Source organism: Ciona intestinalis, unplaced genomic scaffold, assembly GCF_000224145.3.
Source record: "Ciona intestinalis unplaced genomic scaffold, KH HT000184.2, whole genome shotgun sequence".
In the NCBI taxonomy this organism is placed as follows: domain Eukaryota; kingdom Metazoa; phylum Chordata; class Ascidiacea; order Phlebobranchia; family Cionidae; genus Ciona; species Ciona intestinalis.
This window is the reverse complement of record NW_004190506.2, coordinates 862,374-882,121: the sequence shown is the minus strand read 5'-3', so window position 1 is coordinate 882,121 and position 19,748 is coordinate 862,374. Positions and strand designations below refer to the sequence as shown.

Below are 19,748 nucleotides of genomic sequence, written 5' to 3'. Positions count from 1 at the left end.
TCAAAATAAACAAGTGAACATGTACATAAACATGCATTCTTACTGCAATTACTTAACACCTTGGTACCCTTTGTAATTGTTCCTTGGAATTCGTCGCGATATTTGACCCCTATTATTTTCTACTTTCTTCCTGCGTTTTCTCTCGATTGCCTTTTTCTACCTACAATGGAGATAGCAAAAAGAGCGACTGCAACTTCTGTATTTTAGCTCCATGCAGGGTCTTTACTTTATAAAACACATAATTACGAATTGGTTTATTGGATCCTAATTTATGTGTTCATTCACAAAACTTTAAATTAAGGTTTCTTGCTTATCCTTGCACGTGTGAATGGGAACGGATAATTAACTCTTTTTATTTGGTATGGCACCATACTATAACATAGGCTACCTAAATAAATACACCTCAAACACCAATCTAGAACACACCTTAAATTGTAACATATGTCTCTATTTGTTGACAATTACAAAACCAACATTATTTTATCTCTTACAATACACTTTCTAAGTCAACTGCATGATTACAAAACATTAAAAACAACAATGAAGATATAGCAGATACAAATAAATTGCACAGACAACACACTTGAAAAACTACAATAAAATATTGCACTACACTAAGTTCTTTGCAAAGAAACACAGAATTCGGAATTTACAGGACGGAACAACACAGAACTAAACAGGGTGCAGCACCCATAATGAGTTTCAGAATATAAAGTAAAAAAGTGCAAGGAAAACTGCATCTTAGAAAATCTTGGCAGCAGTATTTGATAATAATCTGTGTATAAATTTGATCTTGGTGCAACACCTGATAAAAATTTCCAGCAGAAAATCGAAAGCATTTACAAAACTGTACCAACCACAGAATATTTGGTCTTGAAAAAAAATGCATAGTTTATTCAACTGCATCATGCGCGGTCAAAATTTGGCACAAATCGCCTACTCTGAGCAACCAAGTGTGAAACATACTACCAATCTCTGTACTACTACTATTGGGGGATTGTGAGTCCTTGGAATTGGTGGCTAATGTCGCAAGAGGTTGGTACAAAACTGGAAGCAATTTGCTGAGAACAGAATCAGGGGCAGAGATCAGTAACCGCAAAGTTGCTATGACAGTATTGGTCCACATCTGTGAAAAAAGTGTGATCATGTAATATGTATAAATAAATATATATATATATAGATATAGATATACATTTAATCCTAACACAACACACCTTAAACTGATAAAAAAAAGAAATAATTTAGCACAAAGTTACATACATGGTAACAGTAGGCATGAGGTTTGTAAAACAGAACACCCTTGTAATAATGAATGTTGTTGCCTGCCATATAAGAATAAAATAAGTTACATCTATTCACCTCGTGTTCAACAGATTTATTATCAGCAGGCAAAGTTAGAGAAGAAAAGCTTTCATCTGATTGGTGTTCAATTGTTGCATTATTGTTGCTACGGTTACTAGACACTGGGTTCTGCAAAAACATTAATAAAATTATTAGTGTCACTCTACTTACAAGTAGGGTTATTGAATAAAGGTTGTTAAAATGGATATATATAACTACCTGATTAATAATAGTAGTTGCTCCTTGCTTTTGCTTGTGTTTCTTATATGCACTCACTAACAAACCAATGGTTTTCTGGCCGGCAACTTTATAAACACGTTTGTCCATCCATGATTGTGTAAGTGGCTGTAAGAATAAATGAATATAATACCGGTTTAATATTGATTAACAGCAGTATAAACTGTACTAACCTGCTTTGGAAGCCCAGTGCTACTTGTATCTGCAGAAAAAAAATAGATGATAATTGCAGTTTCCGTTTATGGAAAATATTAAAACACATTCTTACCTTTGATGTCAGATTTTTTAACATAGGTCATGTAATCAAAATTGATTGCATTTTTCTCGGTGTCAGGTTTCACTGATTCCTTAACTGGGCTCTGTATTTCTTCAGTATCACTGCTTGAAACATTGGAAACCGTTGATTTGGTTGGCGATTGTTGCAATAGCAGCAAAGAGTCGTTGCTTGGTGAGGTTACATTAGCACATGCAATCCAAGGTTGGCATATCTCAAGCAATAAGCAATACAAAGCTTCATATGGCCATTTGTTGCTAAAATATTGGCCAGAGTCAGAAGCAGTGTTCATTGAATCACTTTTAAGCTCATTGTAGAGTCTCAGTTTGCTGTTACCGCAGCTTGGAAGAATGTTTTCCACTTGAAGAAGAGAGTTGGATTTGCGAACAAAGCAAGATGCAGGGGAGGGAGTGAACTTAGTGGAATCAATGCTGTGTGTTGTAAGGGATTGGCAACATATGGATAAGATGATACGTAGGTATGTCTTGAACGTGCTGGAAGTGAACTGAAAATAACAACGTAACTTGTTAATGCTCTGGTACCTTCTGCTACCGGGCGTAATGTAATAATCTTTCAACGTCTCATCTGGTATGAAAAAAAGTAGTGTATTATGGATGTTTTGTCTGCCATCTAACAGGTAACTTGTTAAATCTTGGAAGTTAAGATTAAAAGTTTTAATACAAACGCTGCAGTTAACAAGAGCTTGCAGAAATCTGTCACCTTTGGTACAATTAACATGCACAGCATAAGAAACTGTATCACATACAGCCCCTATTGCTGTTATAATATCAAATTTACCTGGTATAAATGAGCAGGAGTATAAAACTTTGCAAGTTTCTGCACAAGACGTTGTAAAGTAGGAATCGAGTCAAAGTTTCGAGCAGAAATATAAACTTTTGCGACAATGCTGGTCAGTTCATGCACCTGAAAAGATTTACATGAAAGGGGCATATCAACAAATTATGAAAATATGTATGTAGATAGAGATGCTCAAATGTGATCTAAAGGGTACCACTAAAGTTTCAATAAAGAAACAGCTTCTTTTTTGAGCATTTTTTTTAATACACAAACTTTAATTTTCGTTGGTATTTTTTTCAAGCTTCGCTTTTTAGTCACAAGTGTTATTTTACCTGTGTTGAAGTCATATAGTAGAGCAAGCTTTGATTATTCTTTCCATCAGTTTTTTCATTACAATTTGGTGCGTCACCTTCAATAGTTGAATGTAGAGATGTGGTGCCTGGGTGTATTTGAAATATTAAAGTATATTATATATAGAATAATTAAGTTGTTGTACTAAATAAAATATCCTGATCGAGTTTTAAACAAATAACAACAGTCTATGGTAGCCATGAGGATACGGTTTTATAATGCTTTGAATGTTCTTTGTTTACGACCAAATGGGACGAGAATATAGAATGAAAAGATGTCTCTTTTTACCCCACTATATTATATTCCTTCATACCTGATGCAGCATGTTGGTTACTTGCAGAGGTTGCTGTCACACTTGATGCAGACTCCCACACTACTTTTTCATCACCAAGTAATAATAGTTCAATGCATTGAGTTAATAGTTGAGTGGATGAGATATCGCATGCTAGTTCACAAAGTGGTGTTCTGAAAAATGTAAAAACAAAAAAATGCAAAAAGTTATATGCTTTCTAATACTGAACACATTGGTGTAATAGACCAATTCTGGCCTAAATCTCATGTCCTTTGCATGTCATGCTGCAAGACCTCACTCACATAGAAAACAACATTGAAGATTTTGTATATTTATAAGTAAGATATAAATAACCTAGACTCACTTATGTTGTTCATCAGATGATTGGTTGATAATTGTAACTTCTTGGTGTTTAAACTTTTGAGATGGAGCAATATTTGAACAAGCCTGGAATATCTGTTCAAAAGTTCAAAATGGTAATATTTTGAGAAAAAAGAACTAACGGTTTCAAATGTCAGTGTACCAACAAGATTACAGAAAAATCACCCAATTTGGTTATAAAAAAACACATTTTAATCAATAATCCCCAAAGCTGAACCATAAAATATACTGATAGAATTAAAAAAAAACATAAAAACTACTGAGATGTTCTATATTACCCTCGATAGCAAAGAACCATCACAGAACTTTGTCCCAGTGTCCTGTACTTCAACTGTCATTGCATCCAGCATCCCACTACTACCTTCATACATGGATGTAATATTGTTAAGATGAGCAAGACATTCATTCACTGCATGTGGTAAACTGGTGCATAGATCGTCGATCATGCGTGAAGTCATGTGACTGGAGTTGCTGCTGATCATGTGACTGTAGGAAACAATGATCCCTACATTAGTATTTCTGGCGAAAAGATGCTTTTTGTGGAAGAAATGTTCTACATAAAATAATTTTCTAAATTGAAAACATAAAAATGATTTTCAGCATTACATAACATATAAACATGTTACAGTATTACATAAACACACAAATACTTTTTGCACAATACATAAAACAGTTAACACACATCATACTTACCGTAAACACGAACAACCTAATTTAGCAAGAGGTTCTTTCTTAGTTTTAATACAAGCATAACAAAGATTCAAATAAGCAATCCATGTGTTCTCCATAACTTTATTGATGGGACTTGAATTTTTATCTTCCATTTCTTGGTTGTCAGGTGATTTCAAAAACCTGATTTATAACATTGTTTTATTTTCATTTAATTTTTGATAGCAGCGCTTGGCTTTAACTTAAAATCGTTTGGCAACAGTAAAAAAGCAGAAGAGTAATCATGTAATAGCGGAAACAAAAAACATTAAATTGTAATACTGTATTAGTATTTAAATAGTTTGATCGTAGGATCGACTGCATATTTCTTAAGGGTGATTAATTTTTTCACAACTTTATACAATTTTAACACATTACACATAATTTTGTTCTTGTTCTATACAAAACACATAACATACATGGATATATAGTTTGCTGCCATCTCCATAATTGTTCCAAACATAAGTTTATAATTCATGAGGATTCCACTTGATGATAAAGTTGTGGTATGGTCAATAGATACAAGTCTGTTCATCCACATGTATAAGGTTGGTATACATGAGTGGAGAAGTATGTGGAAGCAATGCATGGGACCTACGAGTGGGAGAAGAAGTTAAATAATGTAGATTTAATTGTAACAATTAAACTATTTAACACGGACAGTTTAAATTACTAATGGATACACTTTTCTTAGCATGCAAGTAATATTACACAATACAAGCAGTGGAGATTTGCTCTAACTTGGATTTGATAATAGGGACAGTTTTACTTGGGAGTTACTCTTCGGTACGAATATAAATTAGGTTTTTTCCGAATTTGTTAACTAAAATCATTCAAGAGTTAGGAACAATTGCAATCATCGACCAAGCAATAATTGCACTAACCTGGTTCTTTCCAACATTTCTCCAGCTGTTTACAAAGTAATTGAAGCACATACGCTTGTATTGATTGTTGGCTGGTTAGTACACTGGTTGTTAACCCATCCATTAATGCAAACCAAACATGTAATAAACCTGTATCATCCACAAGTGTGTGGGGTGGTGGGGTAGGCTTTAATACATTATCTGTAAAATGTGGTTCATTAAATTGCAGCCATTTTTATTATTGCTTGCAATAAATAATTTAAAATGAAACATACACCTATGGGCACCCAAGATCACAGTATATAAATGCTATTGTTTTAATATCTTACTTAATAGCGACACACAGAACTAGATAAACAGGTGATATTGTATCAATTACAGCTTACTAGATATATTTATGATTCATTTTGTCTTTCTAACATATAAAAATTTTCTGGTGAAAAAAAATCCATTTATTAAACAACATACCTGAAGTAACTTCTGAACTTTTAGTTGGGAAACACTTTTCAGTTACATTACACAAAGCTGTTATTTTATCTTCTATAAAACCTTCCTTAGCTTCCCAGCATGGTGTGGTTAATGCTGACCAAACTGACCCATCACCTGTATCAGACCATTATGTTTATGTAGGAGCCTTGACACTGCTACTGTTATAGGCATATGTGTTGTGGGCAAAATATATGTAGGCAATTACTCCAACGTAGTGTATCTTATAGGTTGTTCAAATTGTCAGTTATACTTGAAAAAAAAAAAAAAACACAAACTAGCTACCCACTGTATTTGACCTAACTAAACAAGTCAGGTATTTACATGTAAGTTATAGTGTTAAAATTTAGACCTGTTAGAGCTATGGTTGTACAACAGCTTTTATTAGTAACATAGGCAAGACAATATTATGTCTAATTAAACAAAACAGTCAAGGTGTTATTGTTGTTACCTGAACAAGATGGCGTCACATCAATTTTTGAGTTTTGAAACATTTCTGAACTTTTATTGTTGTGCATTCGTATCAAGATGTCTGCTACTTCTTCTAAGTATCTGAACAAAAATGTTTCAAATTACATTCAGACTGCCTATTTTATTAGAGTTTCACTTTTTCAATGACTAGTAATCAAAGTTTTACATTCAAGACTAGCCCAGGATTGCAGCCAAGCATTACATACACAGCAACCCATGTTATACAGTTTCAACATTACATTACTAACACTTATTTTGCACTAATAATATTTTAAAAGACCCACCACTTCATGAGGGCTATGGCACAATACATACATACAATATATTAAAAAATACTAACTGCAATATGGGGCTAGCAGATGTCACTGTCATTTTCCGGGATCCATTTTCTGCAAAATAAAAGCATAACATAATTAAAATTCAAACAAAATAACTCGACTTAAAAAACACCAAGAACTATAAGGTAGAAGCCTTTAGTTAGATACCTTCATTTGTGGTAAGTATTTTCATTAAGCATTTGATGCAATCATGAGCTGCGTATGCGAATATAGATGCTTGCTTTGAAGCAAGGAAGAATGAATGCAAAACATCAAGCACAGGAGAGTGTTGCTGTAGATCAAATTATTAGGGTTAAAACTAAATTATTTATTGGGGTTAAAATTAACAAAATCAAATCTTCATGGAGTATAATCAGGATGGAAATTTCAAACTCATGAGCATATTATTTAAAAAAAATTTATACATAAAAATCTTATAAGGTAATAAATGCAAAAATATGGGCAAATGACCAAATCTGGCCTAAATCTCAGGTTGTCGACAAGGACCTCACCCATAAAAACGAAAAGAGTGTTAAAAGTAGGACTTGTGTGTTTTAAATAAATAAAGAAAAAAGAAAAGTTTATTTAACTTACCGCAGATCGCTGATGTGGAACATTTGCATTACGTAATGCATTAAAGAGAGGTCGCCAACCGGAACATAACTGGTTTGAACAGGATTCAACCAGCTGGCTGATGCAGCTGATGATCTAAAGGGGCATAAATGTCATAATAAATTAAGGTATTATCGAGCAATAAAGGTAGCGACAACGTAGGCCATTTTGATACATTTAGAGATAATTTTAATACTATTTTTGATGAATGAAAGTAAAAGAATTAAATTCAAAAACAAATAATTTTAACCAGAAAAAAATAAGTAATAGAAAAGAAATCAGGATTAAACGAGATAAAGCTAGTAAGTATAAAAAGTAATTTTAATTTTAATCAAATATGTATACTATATACTAATAACTCTTAAGGTTCTCATAGTATTTAAAAATCATGCGAATGAAATCTTAGATACCTGATCTTGGATGACAGCATCACAGTTCTCGAGTTGCATCGATCTTTCAAAAGGACGAAGAAGAGCCTCGCTGAAGTAAAAGTACTTTGGCTCCTGGATCTTCCAAAGAGTGAGAGGATGCGGAGATGTTGTGGGATCAGATGAAGAGAGAATGGAGAGAATTGCATCGTGGATGAAAGATACAGATTGTTTTGCAATCGCTGTTTCAGGGTGGCATGTTGCCTGTATATTGGGATATATTAGAATGGCCATGTACTAGACTTTTAAAACATAGTACACAAGTAAGATGTATCAGCTGTTCGCTAAATACTATAAGACTAAAATTAGGCAGTGGTTAATGACAGCAACAGTCAGTATCATGGTAACTAATTTCAACAATTTTCAGTAATGGCTTCAAAAACCTGCAATTAAGTAATTTTGTATTTCAGGAGGCTGAACAAAGCAATTTGTGAATTAATTTAGTTTAAATTCAAATACTTACATTAGACAGATGTGGTGCAGCAAAGTGCCAAACATTAGTAATATGAAGTAGAGGTCTTGTAGATGACTTAGTGCATCTAAGTAAACATTCACCCAATCTGTATAATAATGGGGTGCCACGACTTTCTTTTACTGTGGAGAAAAAGTTAATTATGATTTATTAAAACAAAACACGTTGATTCTAATGGTAATTATAATAACTTTATGTGTCTCTCCGATTACGGTAGCAGAGATTTAGGAATATTTTAAACGAAACATAGATATAGCGACTTCTTAAGTCTCTATTTAAATAAACAACCGTGAAACTTCACTTGAAAGTTTGAGCAACATTTATCGTATGTCACAGTAAGCAAAAATTTGATTGCAATTCTTTTATAGTTTTTATTCATTGTTTATTTACAATAACATTTAAATAATTTCAAAGACCAAATAAAAGATACAAAATATGCTATACATATTACAGCACAACCCACCATTTTGAACAACTTTTCCACCAGCAGGGAACAGTTGATGATTAGATGCTTGGCATAGATGCCATATAAAATCAGTGAGAGTTCGTAAGTTTAGCTGTTCAGCAGCCTAAACAACAATATGTTATTATAATAGGTCATTAAGTCATTTAATATAATATTATAATATATGTCAGTCTGAACAGCAATATGCTATCATAATAAGACCTTTTAAAATAATATGATAACATATCTCAGCCGAAACCATTACAGTAGGTGTATACTAACAACTAACATACATATTTAATTACAACTTTATAACAAATTTCTGTAAAACCACTGTATTGATTTATCTATTTGTGAATGCATTACCTGCATGTAAGCTACTTTTTATGCTTGCCTAAAATAAGATACATTTTGTTAGCAATACATATTACATACAATTACTTTTTATAGCAATACATATCTCTAATACAAATGTTTACCTGTTCCAATAGTTTTTCAATTTTAGCCGACAAAGAACAAACAGCTTGCACTGTACGAATAGGTGTCAAGAATCCAAGACTTGTAGATTTAGCTGCTCCAGATGCCAATGTATCCCATGATAACTCACAACTGTTTTCCTGAAAAATAACAAGAAAATTCTTATAAATTTGCTGATAACAATATATTTATAACTTAAAAAATCAAAAATCCTTTTGATAATTATGCATACTGTGTTAAAACCACATTGTGCTTAAAATTTGTGCGTAAAATATATATTATACCTTTCACATATATTTAAATAAAAAGGTATGTCACAACTCACAAGCATTTATGTAATTTAATTACCAAGTGAAACATAGAGTTTAAAGGTATTTAAATATATATATATATAGGGAGAGAGAGAGATTTATATAACTATATATAGGTATATAGATAATGGTTACGAGGCTTACCTCAACCAAGGTTTGAATATCAGTATCATTCAACAATGAACTTCTTGAAGGTCCAACATCACGGTTGAAACTTGATGCTTTTGGATTGTTGAAGCAAACATGATCTAAATATGCTATGTATGCTACAACTCTGTGGGATGATACAGGAGTTACATATATGGTTTAACAAAATGCAGAAGGATACTGTGTTTAAAGATAAGTAAAAAAAGACAGTGGTTTTTAGAGCAAGACAAACATGGTCTAAATATGCTATGTATGCTCCCACTCTGTGGGATGATATATGAGTTATACATACATGATGTATTATTTCGATGTATCAATTGACATTAATTTTGTTTTATTTTATTCTATATGGGTAAGTTCTTATAACAAGACACATCAGGAAACCTAAATGTAGATAGCTGGCATATTGCTCATATCTATGTTGCTATGTTGCTATGTGTGATATATTTATGTTGCTAATTAACTTTTTTTTAAATACGAAACATACTTAAAGAAAGCTTCCCAACATTGTGGTGAATGACTTGCCACTTGTAATGCAACGTCCAACACAGCATCCATACATAACACATGGCAGATGTGGAGTTGTAACTCATCACTGTCATCAGGATCTGTAGTTGACACAAAAGGTTACGACTAATTAACAGATATACATTGGTTTTAAGAGCCGTGGTTGGAATTAATGCCATACATCATATATTGACTACTTTTTAATTCAGAGAAGATAATATGCTTTGAAACTTGAATATTTTTAAAAACAGCAAATTTCGGAATATATATAGATTTTTCATTCAGTCCACACAAAATATATAGTTCTTTTAATTTTTATATAGAGTTACTCTGATGCTATAACAGTTTATGGTTAAAATATTGTGTCCATCTACATTAAAAGCCATGGAGAACTACCTGTTGTTTTGTTGAAGTAATTAAGTGGAACGCAAGCTTCTACCATCTGTGTGAATACAACACCAGCATATGAATACAGCTCTGTTAAAAATATAAAAGAAATAATAAAAACAGTGGATATAGCATTTATAAACAGAATTTAAGTCATTCTCTATATTTCTGGCCAGTTTAAGATCTATACAATTATACAAGCAAATTAAATGGTTTTAAACTTAAGAACCTAAACATGTCTTTAATATAATGTTGGTATCTAATTACAGCTCTGACTTAGACAGACATCTCTCTCTTCTAGAAGAGCATTAACTTTACCTTTTTCACACAAAACTCTCATTTACTTTACAAACATAGACCTTACCTAACTGTGAGCTAAGTTTGACAGCACATCTTAATCCTTGTAAGGCAGCATCGATAGATTCTCGCTCGTATTCGCTCCTGCACCTCAAAGATGATGGGGAGAGGATGAGGAAGAGAGATGTTGCGATCCCATCCTGATCCCTGCAGCTGCGGAGAGGTTGACGGAGGATTTTGAGGATTTTATTCCAAATGACGACAGATACTTGACGACCAAACTCAGATCCTGTGAAAATAATGTAGTTAATAAAAAATTGTTTAAAGTCATCAATTTATAAAAAAATGTATGTATTTATTAATTCATACAAAAACGGTTAAAAAGTAGCATACATTTTTTTTAAATACCTACTACAAAAATAAACCACAATGTGTTTAAATTATGTGTTCAACTGTATAAGTATAATCACCTGCTTGTTTCGCAATGTTCTTTTTACTATTTGAATCTGTGTTATTGATATTTTTCTCACTTGAGTCAACTTCCAATCCATCTATATCTGAAACATAACATAGGTTAAGTAAGTAATATGACATACTGACATCTCAACTGATCAGAAACATTTAAGTGTAACAGCATCATTTAAGGAGGGGAGACAGGGATAGTTAGACACATTCCTATGAAACACATTTACCTTATTGGTTCCAATGTTTATTGATTAATGCAGTGTAGAAAATTTTAGGGCATACCTGCCTATTCTGCCACCCCAGGTTTGGCGCCTTTGTAAAAGTTATAATTATTGGTCCATCTTAATAAATATACAGAAAATCTGAATGAAAAACAAGCAATAGTAAAATATGTTTATCAAATCACCTGTTAACACACATACAAGCATCGGTGCAGTGTTTGTGATATATCCAGCATCACCAAGTAGATCAGTGGTTATGATTAAGTTGAAAGTTTCCGACAACCAAGAAGCGCTGAGGTAAGCCCCACTTGATTGTTGGTAGCCAACCCATTGGCTCTGTGGAACATATTTAATATTTTAAAACTTTATTGGTTTAAAATTTAAAAGAGCATTGCATTTTGGAAAACGCTGCAACTTTTAGGGGTTATGGATAAAAGGCAAACTCTGGTCTAAATTCTAAATATCATAAATATTCTTTTAGCGGCACATCTGGTAAAACCGTATAGCAAATATCAGATGATTCATTAAAAGATTATTTACATTATGCCTGTTAGCAGAAGTAACAGAATATTATATAGTTTTTTAATTACCTTTACACATGGCAGGGTTTCATTTGTTCCATCATAATACCCATTCAACTTTAATCGTAGTGAGAGAAGTAAGATTGAATATGAGAGTGTATATAAACTATCTGCTTGTACATACATTGGTTTAATATGCCAACTTCCATACATATCTGTTGGGAACAAAAAATTTATTACAGTGCTGAGGTGATAACCGTGATATGCTATACCAAGTTTAAAATATTCTAAAATGAGATGCAATACGCCAGTTTCTATTTTAAAACCACTAAATTTACACTTGAAAATATTGCTAAGAATTTTTAATGAATATATGACTAAATATGAAGTAAAATAAACAAGTTTTTTCATTCCAGTTCCAACTCACCACAGCAAAAATGGGAAGCCGCTTTTTGTAGAATTTGGTCGACAGAAGCAACATCTGGACAATCCAGTAGTTGTGGCAATAATTTCACCAATGAATTAATGTGACGTTGGGATAATATGCGATTCCTTTCTTCTTCAGCTGAATCTAGAACTAAAGGGAGGTTACTTGTAATGAATTCCGCCAATCTGACCCTAGTGCTCATAGCCGCCAATCTGACCCTAGTGCCAGATCTTTAAAAAATTCCGCCAATCTGACCCTAGTGCCAGATCTTTAAAAAAGGAGGTATATGAATATTGAAGGGGAAAAGTTCCAAAATAGGTACATACAGGCACCAACAACCTTTTTAAACAGTTGTTATTCCATATGGTTTTTAAAACAAATTTGTTGCATTTGCACCAATTTTTTCACTAGTATATATAACAATTTTGAAGAAAGAATAAACAGCAATAGCTTACGCTGGCTATCCACTGCATTTTCCATAGGTAGAACTGTATCTTCAATATATTTATCAATATTCTCTTCATTGTCTAAATCCTGCTGGAATGCATTTTAATAGTTTTTACACAATTACACTAGCTTTATAAGAAAAGTTAATTACTAGCAAAACACCTTTAGAATAATTTATGTTTACTCACAAAATTTCTGGCAAGAATATTACAAGACAAAAATCATTTTAGTTGTTAATATTTTAGTTATTATATATTTTTATTTTTTTATGGGTGAGGTCTTCGTCCCTGGGATGTAGACCACATTTGGCCAATTACCCCAACATGTGAAAAGCACATTTAAGTGCGACCGGCGCCGCGACACAGCACTGCACTGCACTCAGACGCGTATAATTTTTTGGTTAGCATTTTACCTGTTCTTCCTGCACAATAGATGTGGTTGGTGTAGTGCTAGCACTTGTGTGTTTGTTGTAAGATAATGGGGAATGTGTGAAGTATCTCATCATGCGGTAAAGCTTAGATGTGGGAGGTGTGCCTGATGTAAACAAAGAATTACAATACAGTATAATGTATATGTATACAAAGCTAATGATCTAATTACACGGTAAAGCTTAGGAAGTAGGCACTGTGTCTGATGTGGTAATGTTAACACCAAACCCTAACTTTTTTAAACAAAATCCAATAAACAATATTGTTTTTATTTAATAATTTTTTCTAGATGCAGTTATAAGCCAGGTGGTGTGATTCTATTCTATTCTAAAAAAGTGAGACCTTACAATGAAGCCCTAAAACGTTGATACTGAGTGTAATAGTAAGTTATAATAACAACAGTGCTCTGATTGTAACACTGAAATAATCTTTGTTCACTACCAAATACGACGTGAAAATAGAATAAAAATATGTCCCATATTTCCCCACCCGACTATTTATAAAAAAATTACCGCCAACATCATTATTCTACCTGATGATTGAAGATCTTCTTGATCCTCAGCTGCAGATAGATAACAAGGTGATGATGGAAGACGTAAATCCTCAGATGACACCCAGATGTCGCCTTCTTCTGATAAATAGTTTTCCAATTCATCACTTGCGATACTATCCTCATGGGATTGGGAAATCTTAAAAAGTAAATAGGTAATATCGGTACAGAAAATACAAATATACTAATACAATAAATAGGTTTTACAAAAAGTTATTTATTGATATTTCTATATTTGCATAAAGAGTACTACAAATGTTAAATTCAATTTGCAATGGCTTTCTTTCTTTCCAATCATTTTTTCAATACATAAAAATTTCTCAAAGCATAATTTGAAATTACTTCTGCTTCCTCTTCATTCCCATCCATACACTCCTCTTCAACATCTTGATCCCCGCATCCATCTTCCTGATCCATGTCTTCCTGTATAGGAGAAACAACCTCCTCATCATTTCCACTCAACTCATCATCAGATAATTCACTTTCCCACTTGCGCTCAGAAAAATGAGTCACCTGGAAAAAATCAACTATCAATGTAAAATGTGACTTTTTCTCTCGAAATATTATCACTCAAACTTTGGACATATTTACCACAGTAATGGTAGAAAATTAAATGTTTTATTGACAAATTCAAAACAAACAACAGAAAAGTTTTAATTATACAAAAAAATACGACAATACTTGTAAGAAATCACTACAGTAGTACTTATAAAAGTTAATATAATGCGGATACTGTTGTAATAATTAAAAAATACACATAAATTGTAATAATGGTATAACATTGCAGTTTGGATTATGACAGATTCAATGGTGCATATAATCAATGTTATTAAACCCACTTGTTCAGTTCTTAATCCCTCTCCCTTCCTAGCTCTTTCAATGGTGGATAGCAGTCGATTCACGCTTGAAACACACAACTGAATATTCTCCATTTGTGTGCTGTTTTCACGTCTAACAATGCTTGACAAAAGTAACGCTTGGATGATTCTGTTGAATAATTAGGTTCAAGGTAACATGGCAACAAATGCTTAGAAAAGTGTTCAGGATTAAGTTATACAATTTTAGAATGGCACACTAATGCGACTATTTATAAATTACTTCATTTTAATTGAAACACAGTTTCTTAACACAAGTGTGTTTCACACTGCCCTAATGAGTGAGATACAATTTAAGCAATTGACTCAAGAAAAAAATATATATTCTGCTTATATAATCTACATGAAATGTGTGTATAAAGTTTTCTTCTTTTTTTAAGAAGCATTAATTAGACATACATTAAAAACTTTGGTATTCAGTTAAGTGGCAAATATTTCAGGTTTACAAAGAATGTGTTACTATGTTATTGGACTAAGTATAACCGCGTATTGGAGATCCTATTGTTTACCATACAACCTACAATAGCTTCCATATTTACCCTTCATTCAATAACGAAAAACCTATTTGTTCATGTCAAGGGTGTGGTTAATAAATTGAGACAAACTACAACAAATAAGCTTTAAAAACTGAAGTCTGAACAGTGAATTCCACTGTGATACTATATTATTATCACTGGAAATTTTAACATGATTTGGCGTGGAATGTTACCCATATAGAATGAGATATTCTTTACTTACATTTGAAGAATAATTTGTTGGTTTTGTTTTCCCTTCATGTCATGAACCAAGAAAGGGCCAGCAAGGTCGTACAATACATCTGGTGACGTCCATAACTGGAAAGACACATATTAACTCGAGAAAAGACATGCACACTTAGCATTAGGTTTTGGGAAATAATAAAAAAAACAAGGTAAATGGGCATAGCCATTAGAGATTTTAGGTTGCAGCATTTCCCTTTGAAAAGTTAGTCAACAGTTTTAATATCACGTCTGTGTTTAGTTTTACTATAGTTTAATCTGGCTGCTATATACACTGTTTGGTCCTGATACACTTTTTGTGATGGCACAGCTTTATATATTTATTCCACACCTGGTTTATTATTGTATATGGAAATCCATGTCTTCTACACGCAGGTGGTGACAACAGGTGGGTGAATATGACGGCTATGTGAGGTCTCATGGAAGCCACACAACCCAACAAACGAACGAGTTCAACACATAACATTGCTACTTTACGATGCACCATCAGGGAAGGAGTTACATAGAAGTCTGTATGGAAAACATGGGTTATTAGGTATAGTTTAACCCAAAGAAATTAAGAATGCCTGGTGACACTGACACGATATGCTATGCTGACTTTTGAAACAAATGTGACAAACATTATATGTTTTTGCACCACTTTAAATCTAGTTTACGACACTGTAAATCTTATATATTAATTTCACCCCAGAAATGATTAAAATGTTTAAAATGTGATACCTAGGGATATGTGGTTCAGTTATACATGGGTTAAAATCACCACATTTGTATGCTTGACATGCTTAAACCTAAATAATTAATTCTAATGACTAACATGCTTAAATATTAAACAGTTTGCCTAATAAAACACTGGTTCTGATTCAAATGGCAGGGACAAATGAATGAATAACGCCCTAAAATTTGCTTACTTTTCATTTTTCGCCGTTTTGACTTCTTTATTTTGCCAACTTTTCGTTTGCTTGAAATGCTTAGAACAGATGTCAAGCATGGGCACATGATGTGACTAGAAATAAATAAAATCAAACATTACCACTGTATAACCGCAACTGACAACTGTGTAACACTATTTTAATATCGTAGTCTGTTATCCACAGTCTAGAAAATAAATCAATACTTTGTACATTAAATACAGATTAACGGCTTTCAGTTTGTCATTGCAGTTTTATTTTATACTTTTTTATACTTCTTTTAAAGGGGGGAGGACCACAAAGTCCTTCTTCACAGCTGCACCACTGCCTGTGTTATACAGAGCCTTACATAACTTTATTTTGTGACATACCTCACATAATGACAAAAAGTTGAGTTGGTTCGAACATAATTCGACCGCAAAGTTTTCAGCACCGATAACAAACACTCGAGGTGTAATGCTTGTTGAGACTCGAACTCAGAACGCTCAATTTGTTGAGCAAAGAACTTTGCTAATCCTGTTACATCCACTAAGTTGTTTACTGTAAAATAGAAACTAAAGTTAATACATGTGTTGTCCTAAATAGAAAATAAAACAGGTTTTCCGTTTAAAGCCATGTAACTGTATAGATAATTTTTTGTATACACAACCAATCCACCATTAAACTTTTAAACAAGTTAAAATATCTATCATAACATTATCCCAACATACCCTGGTTTCCCTTTGTATTAACATCATTTATTGCAAGTTTTTCCACAGCACGACTTGATAGAGATTCAGCAGCACACATCACACCACTGTCAACGTTCTTACCACTACAACTTGATGTACAGAACTGTAAAGTAAGTTTGCAATAAATATGAAATTTGAACTATTTAAACATGATAAAAATTTACATTGTATAAATAAAACGAAAAATATTATCTTTGTAAGTTCTGTGTGATAGAAAAAAATATGGAAATATTATGTAATTCTATAAGAGTGTATAAGGTAAGAAGTGATTAACAGTTAAAAGTGAGAATTTCACTCAAGCACTGTGCTGCATTCACCTGCTGTAGTATACCACCACCATTTAAATTCAAATTGATTATAATAATAAGTAACCTTTAACTAACTTCTGCACCAATACATGTTGTATATATTTTTTAGATAATTTGATTTTATTATTAAAGAATTAACATGAACATAGAAATCACCGAATTAAAAAGAAATGAAAATATTCAAGAGAAGAATTTGCAGCAGTGGGAAAATACCATAGCTGCTAACAACTTGCCATTTTATGATTGCTTGTTTTAAAAACATATGAGTTTTTTTGATTGATTAGGAGATTATATAACATAGTATTGATCAGTTTAAGATTACGAGAATAACGAAGTATTTTTACATTAAGCTCTTTGCCAGAAACTGTTAATCATAGTGTTGGGCATTTTTTGATTAAGAATTTTCATCAAATCACTGTGAAAATTCAAAATTCAAGTCCTACAAAAAATGCATTTTCTTGCAAATTACTGCAACCTAAAGCTACTTTCCCACCCCTGCTTTATATCTAATCTCACACCTTTTGTGTGTGGAGTGTGTATGCAGCACAGAGCTGGAGCATAGCAGAATGAACCATTGGCTTGTCCTTGTGCCAGCATGCAAGGCACATCTGTACCACGAAAGAAGGAACAAACTTGTGTTAATACAAACTAGACATGACGGTGAATTATCTAAATGATACAGTAAAAGTGAAATCAATTTAAGAGGTAAAAAATTAAATGAGTGAAAACTGAGTAGAATAAACACACATGAATAAATATAGAACTATGATATTGATTTTTTAAATGAGGGACAAATGTCACAATTTAGTTGATAAATTATCGCTAATCTTAGTCACACATTGGACCACAAAAGTGAGAGTAAACACAAACAAAAATATAAAACCACACAAAAATAAGGAAAGTCAAAAAAAACCAAAAGAAACTAAAATAAATTATATAGCTACCTGGACGATTTTAATGATTAGTTCACCATCAAAACTTGGTACAAAGTCACAACAAAGTCCAAGTAAGATTTTAATCCCATGGACTTGCTGTTCTGCATTCAACAGTGGTAAGCATTTCAAGGAATCCAGAACCTGGACATCATAAATAATTTAAAACCACATAGTAAGATAAATCAAATACAAAGGTCACAGATTATCTATTGATTTTCGAACCTGTAAAACAAATATTCTTGCATCCATAGCATCCAGTTCTTCTTCTCCAGTGATGCCATCCAGGTAAGGATGGAACACAACATGCTGGAAATAACAATACATATTACAACACAGCTTATCACCTGGTAAACACTGTTTTTTTAAATTAAAATGTTAATTGCATTTTGATAGGTATATTATATATTATAAAAAAAGGCTGATTAGTGAATATATATACGATCTCGTAGTATGTTTTTGAAGATCTGTTTCAGACTATGTCTATGAGGTAGTATATAAAACATGTTTGTTTGTAAAGTGTCATTCCAATCAGTCTGAAATTGGAATTCACATATTAACCATGGTGTTTAATATATAAATACGAAATTTGCATTTAACTACAAACCGTGCACAAACAGTCAAACAGTAATCACCTCTAATCCTTGAAGAGCAATTTTGCTTAAGTTTGGATTATGGCTCTCCAATGCATCTTTAAACACAGACACACATTTTTCCCTGTAATGTAACTTGGTATAAGCATAAGGAATAATATACGGATATATGTTTGTAGATAACACGCCAGCATTTAAAAATGAAATACTATGCAAACAATTAATGTTATATATACAGAGTTTGGATTATACAAACAAAACACAGCAACAAAATTGCCTTTAACGGTTCACACAATGAGAGACGTGGTAAATTGATTTGACTATTCGTTCGCCCAATAAAAAACGATCACTTTTTCCAGCAGTGACACGTTTGATTGTATATTTGTATATGAGAATGAACAACACACTTTTAATCTCACCTTATTTGCCAGCCTTTGAATGCATACGATAACTTCTGCGTGTCTAAAGTATCAAGAGTGAGTTGCACGTTTTCGTATATGGGGCGGTAACGTTGAGAACTGGTGCTCTGCGCAAGGATTTTTAAGTGATTTTCAATTGATAATCCTGCCATTTTAGCACCTATGAATTATTTCCATCTGATGATAAAACGAAGACAGACTCAATTATAAAGACTGCTTGCCGAATCAATTCCTTTCAACGTATTTTCACGCTTCACAAACACACAGCTGTTCTGTGTTTACATGTTACATTAAATCATGTAGAACTTAAGGTTACATTCTGTCAAAAAATCGATACTGGCAGTGCTGCCGTTCAAATAAGTTTTCACAGTTGACGTCGGCCAGATTTTAAAGCGCCAAGTTGGACTGCTGCATGAATGGATTGACCCCCTATCGCTACCTAATAAACAACATTTATCCATGAAAACAGACAAACGTCATATCAACAATTACAACTTATTCAAACAAGTGGTCAGCGGAATCTTGTGCGTTGAATTATACTACGCACGCGCAGTAGCGTCTCG

General features: G+C 32.8%; 1 protein-coding gene across 3 annotated transcripts; it reads right to left on the bottom strand.

Moving 5' to 3' along the window:
• Positions 1-427: 427 nt before the first annotated feature.
• On the bottom strand, positions 428-19,490 carry LOC100182519 (brefeldin A-inhibited guanine nucleotide-exchange protein 3-like). Of its 3 annotated transcripts, none has more exons than XM_018816431.2 (45): positions 19,186-19,490; positions 18,809-18,890; positions 18,399-18,482; positions 18,186-18,317; positions 17,760-17,849; positions 16,913-17,036; positions 16,574-16,742; positions 16,203-16,297; positions 15,626-15,804; positions 15,275-15,369; positions 14,501-14,648; positions 14,004-14,174; positions 13,644-13,800; positions 13,096-13,217; positions 12,692-12,773; positions 12,237-12,386; positions 11,879-12,024; positions 11,474-11,624; positions 11,073-11,159; positions 10,670-10,891; positions 10,315-10,395; positions 9,899-10,019; positions 9,409-9,538; positions 8,956-9,093; positions 8,495-8,600; positions 8,023-8,153; positions 7,542-7,763; positions 7,114-7,227; positions 6,688-6,811; positions 6,543-6,591; positions 6,183-6,283; positions 5,714-5,848; positions 5,267-5,446; positions 4,802-4,976; positions 4,368-4,526; positions 3,953-4,160; positions 3,658-3,749; positions 3,315-3,466; positions 2,983-3,089; positions 2,651-2,776; positions 1,847-2,357; positions 1,752-1,780; positions 1,561-1,686; positions 1,360-1,470; positions 428-1,126 (listed from the first exon to the last, which is right to left on the bottom strand). In XM_018816431.2, the coding sequence occupies exons 1-45, from the start codon at positions 19,335-19,337 to the stop codon at positions 893-895; spliced, it is 6,300 nt and encodes a 2,099-aa protein (XP_018671976.1). In that variant the 5' UTR covers positions 19,338-19,490; the 3' UTR covers positions 428-892. The 3 variants fall into 3 exon arrangements, with proteins under 3 accessions (XP_018671976.1, XP_018671977.1, XP_018671978.1); XM_018816432.2 differs by having other exon boundaries at positions 12,692-12,770; XM_018816433.2 differs by lacking the exon at positions 17,760-17,849.
• Positions 19,491-19,748: the final 258 nt, after the last annotated feature.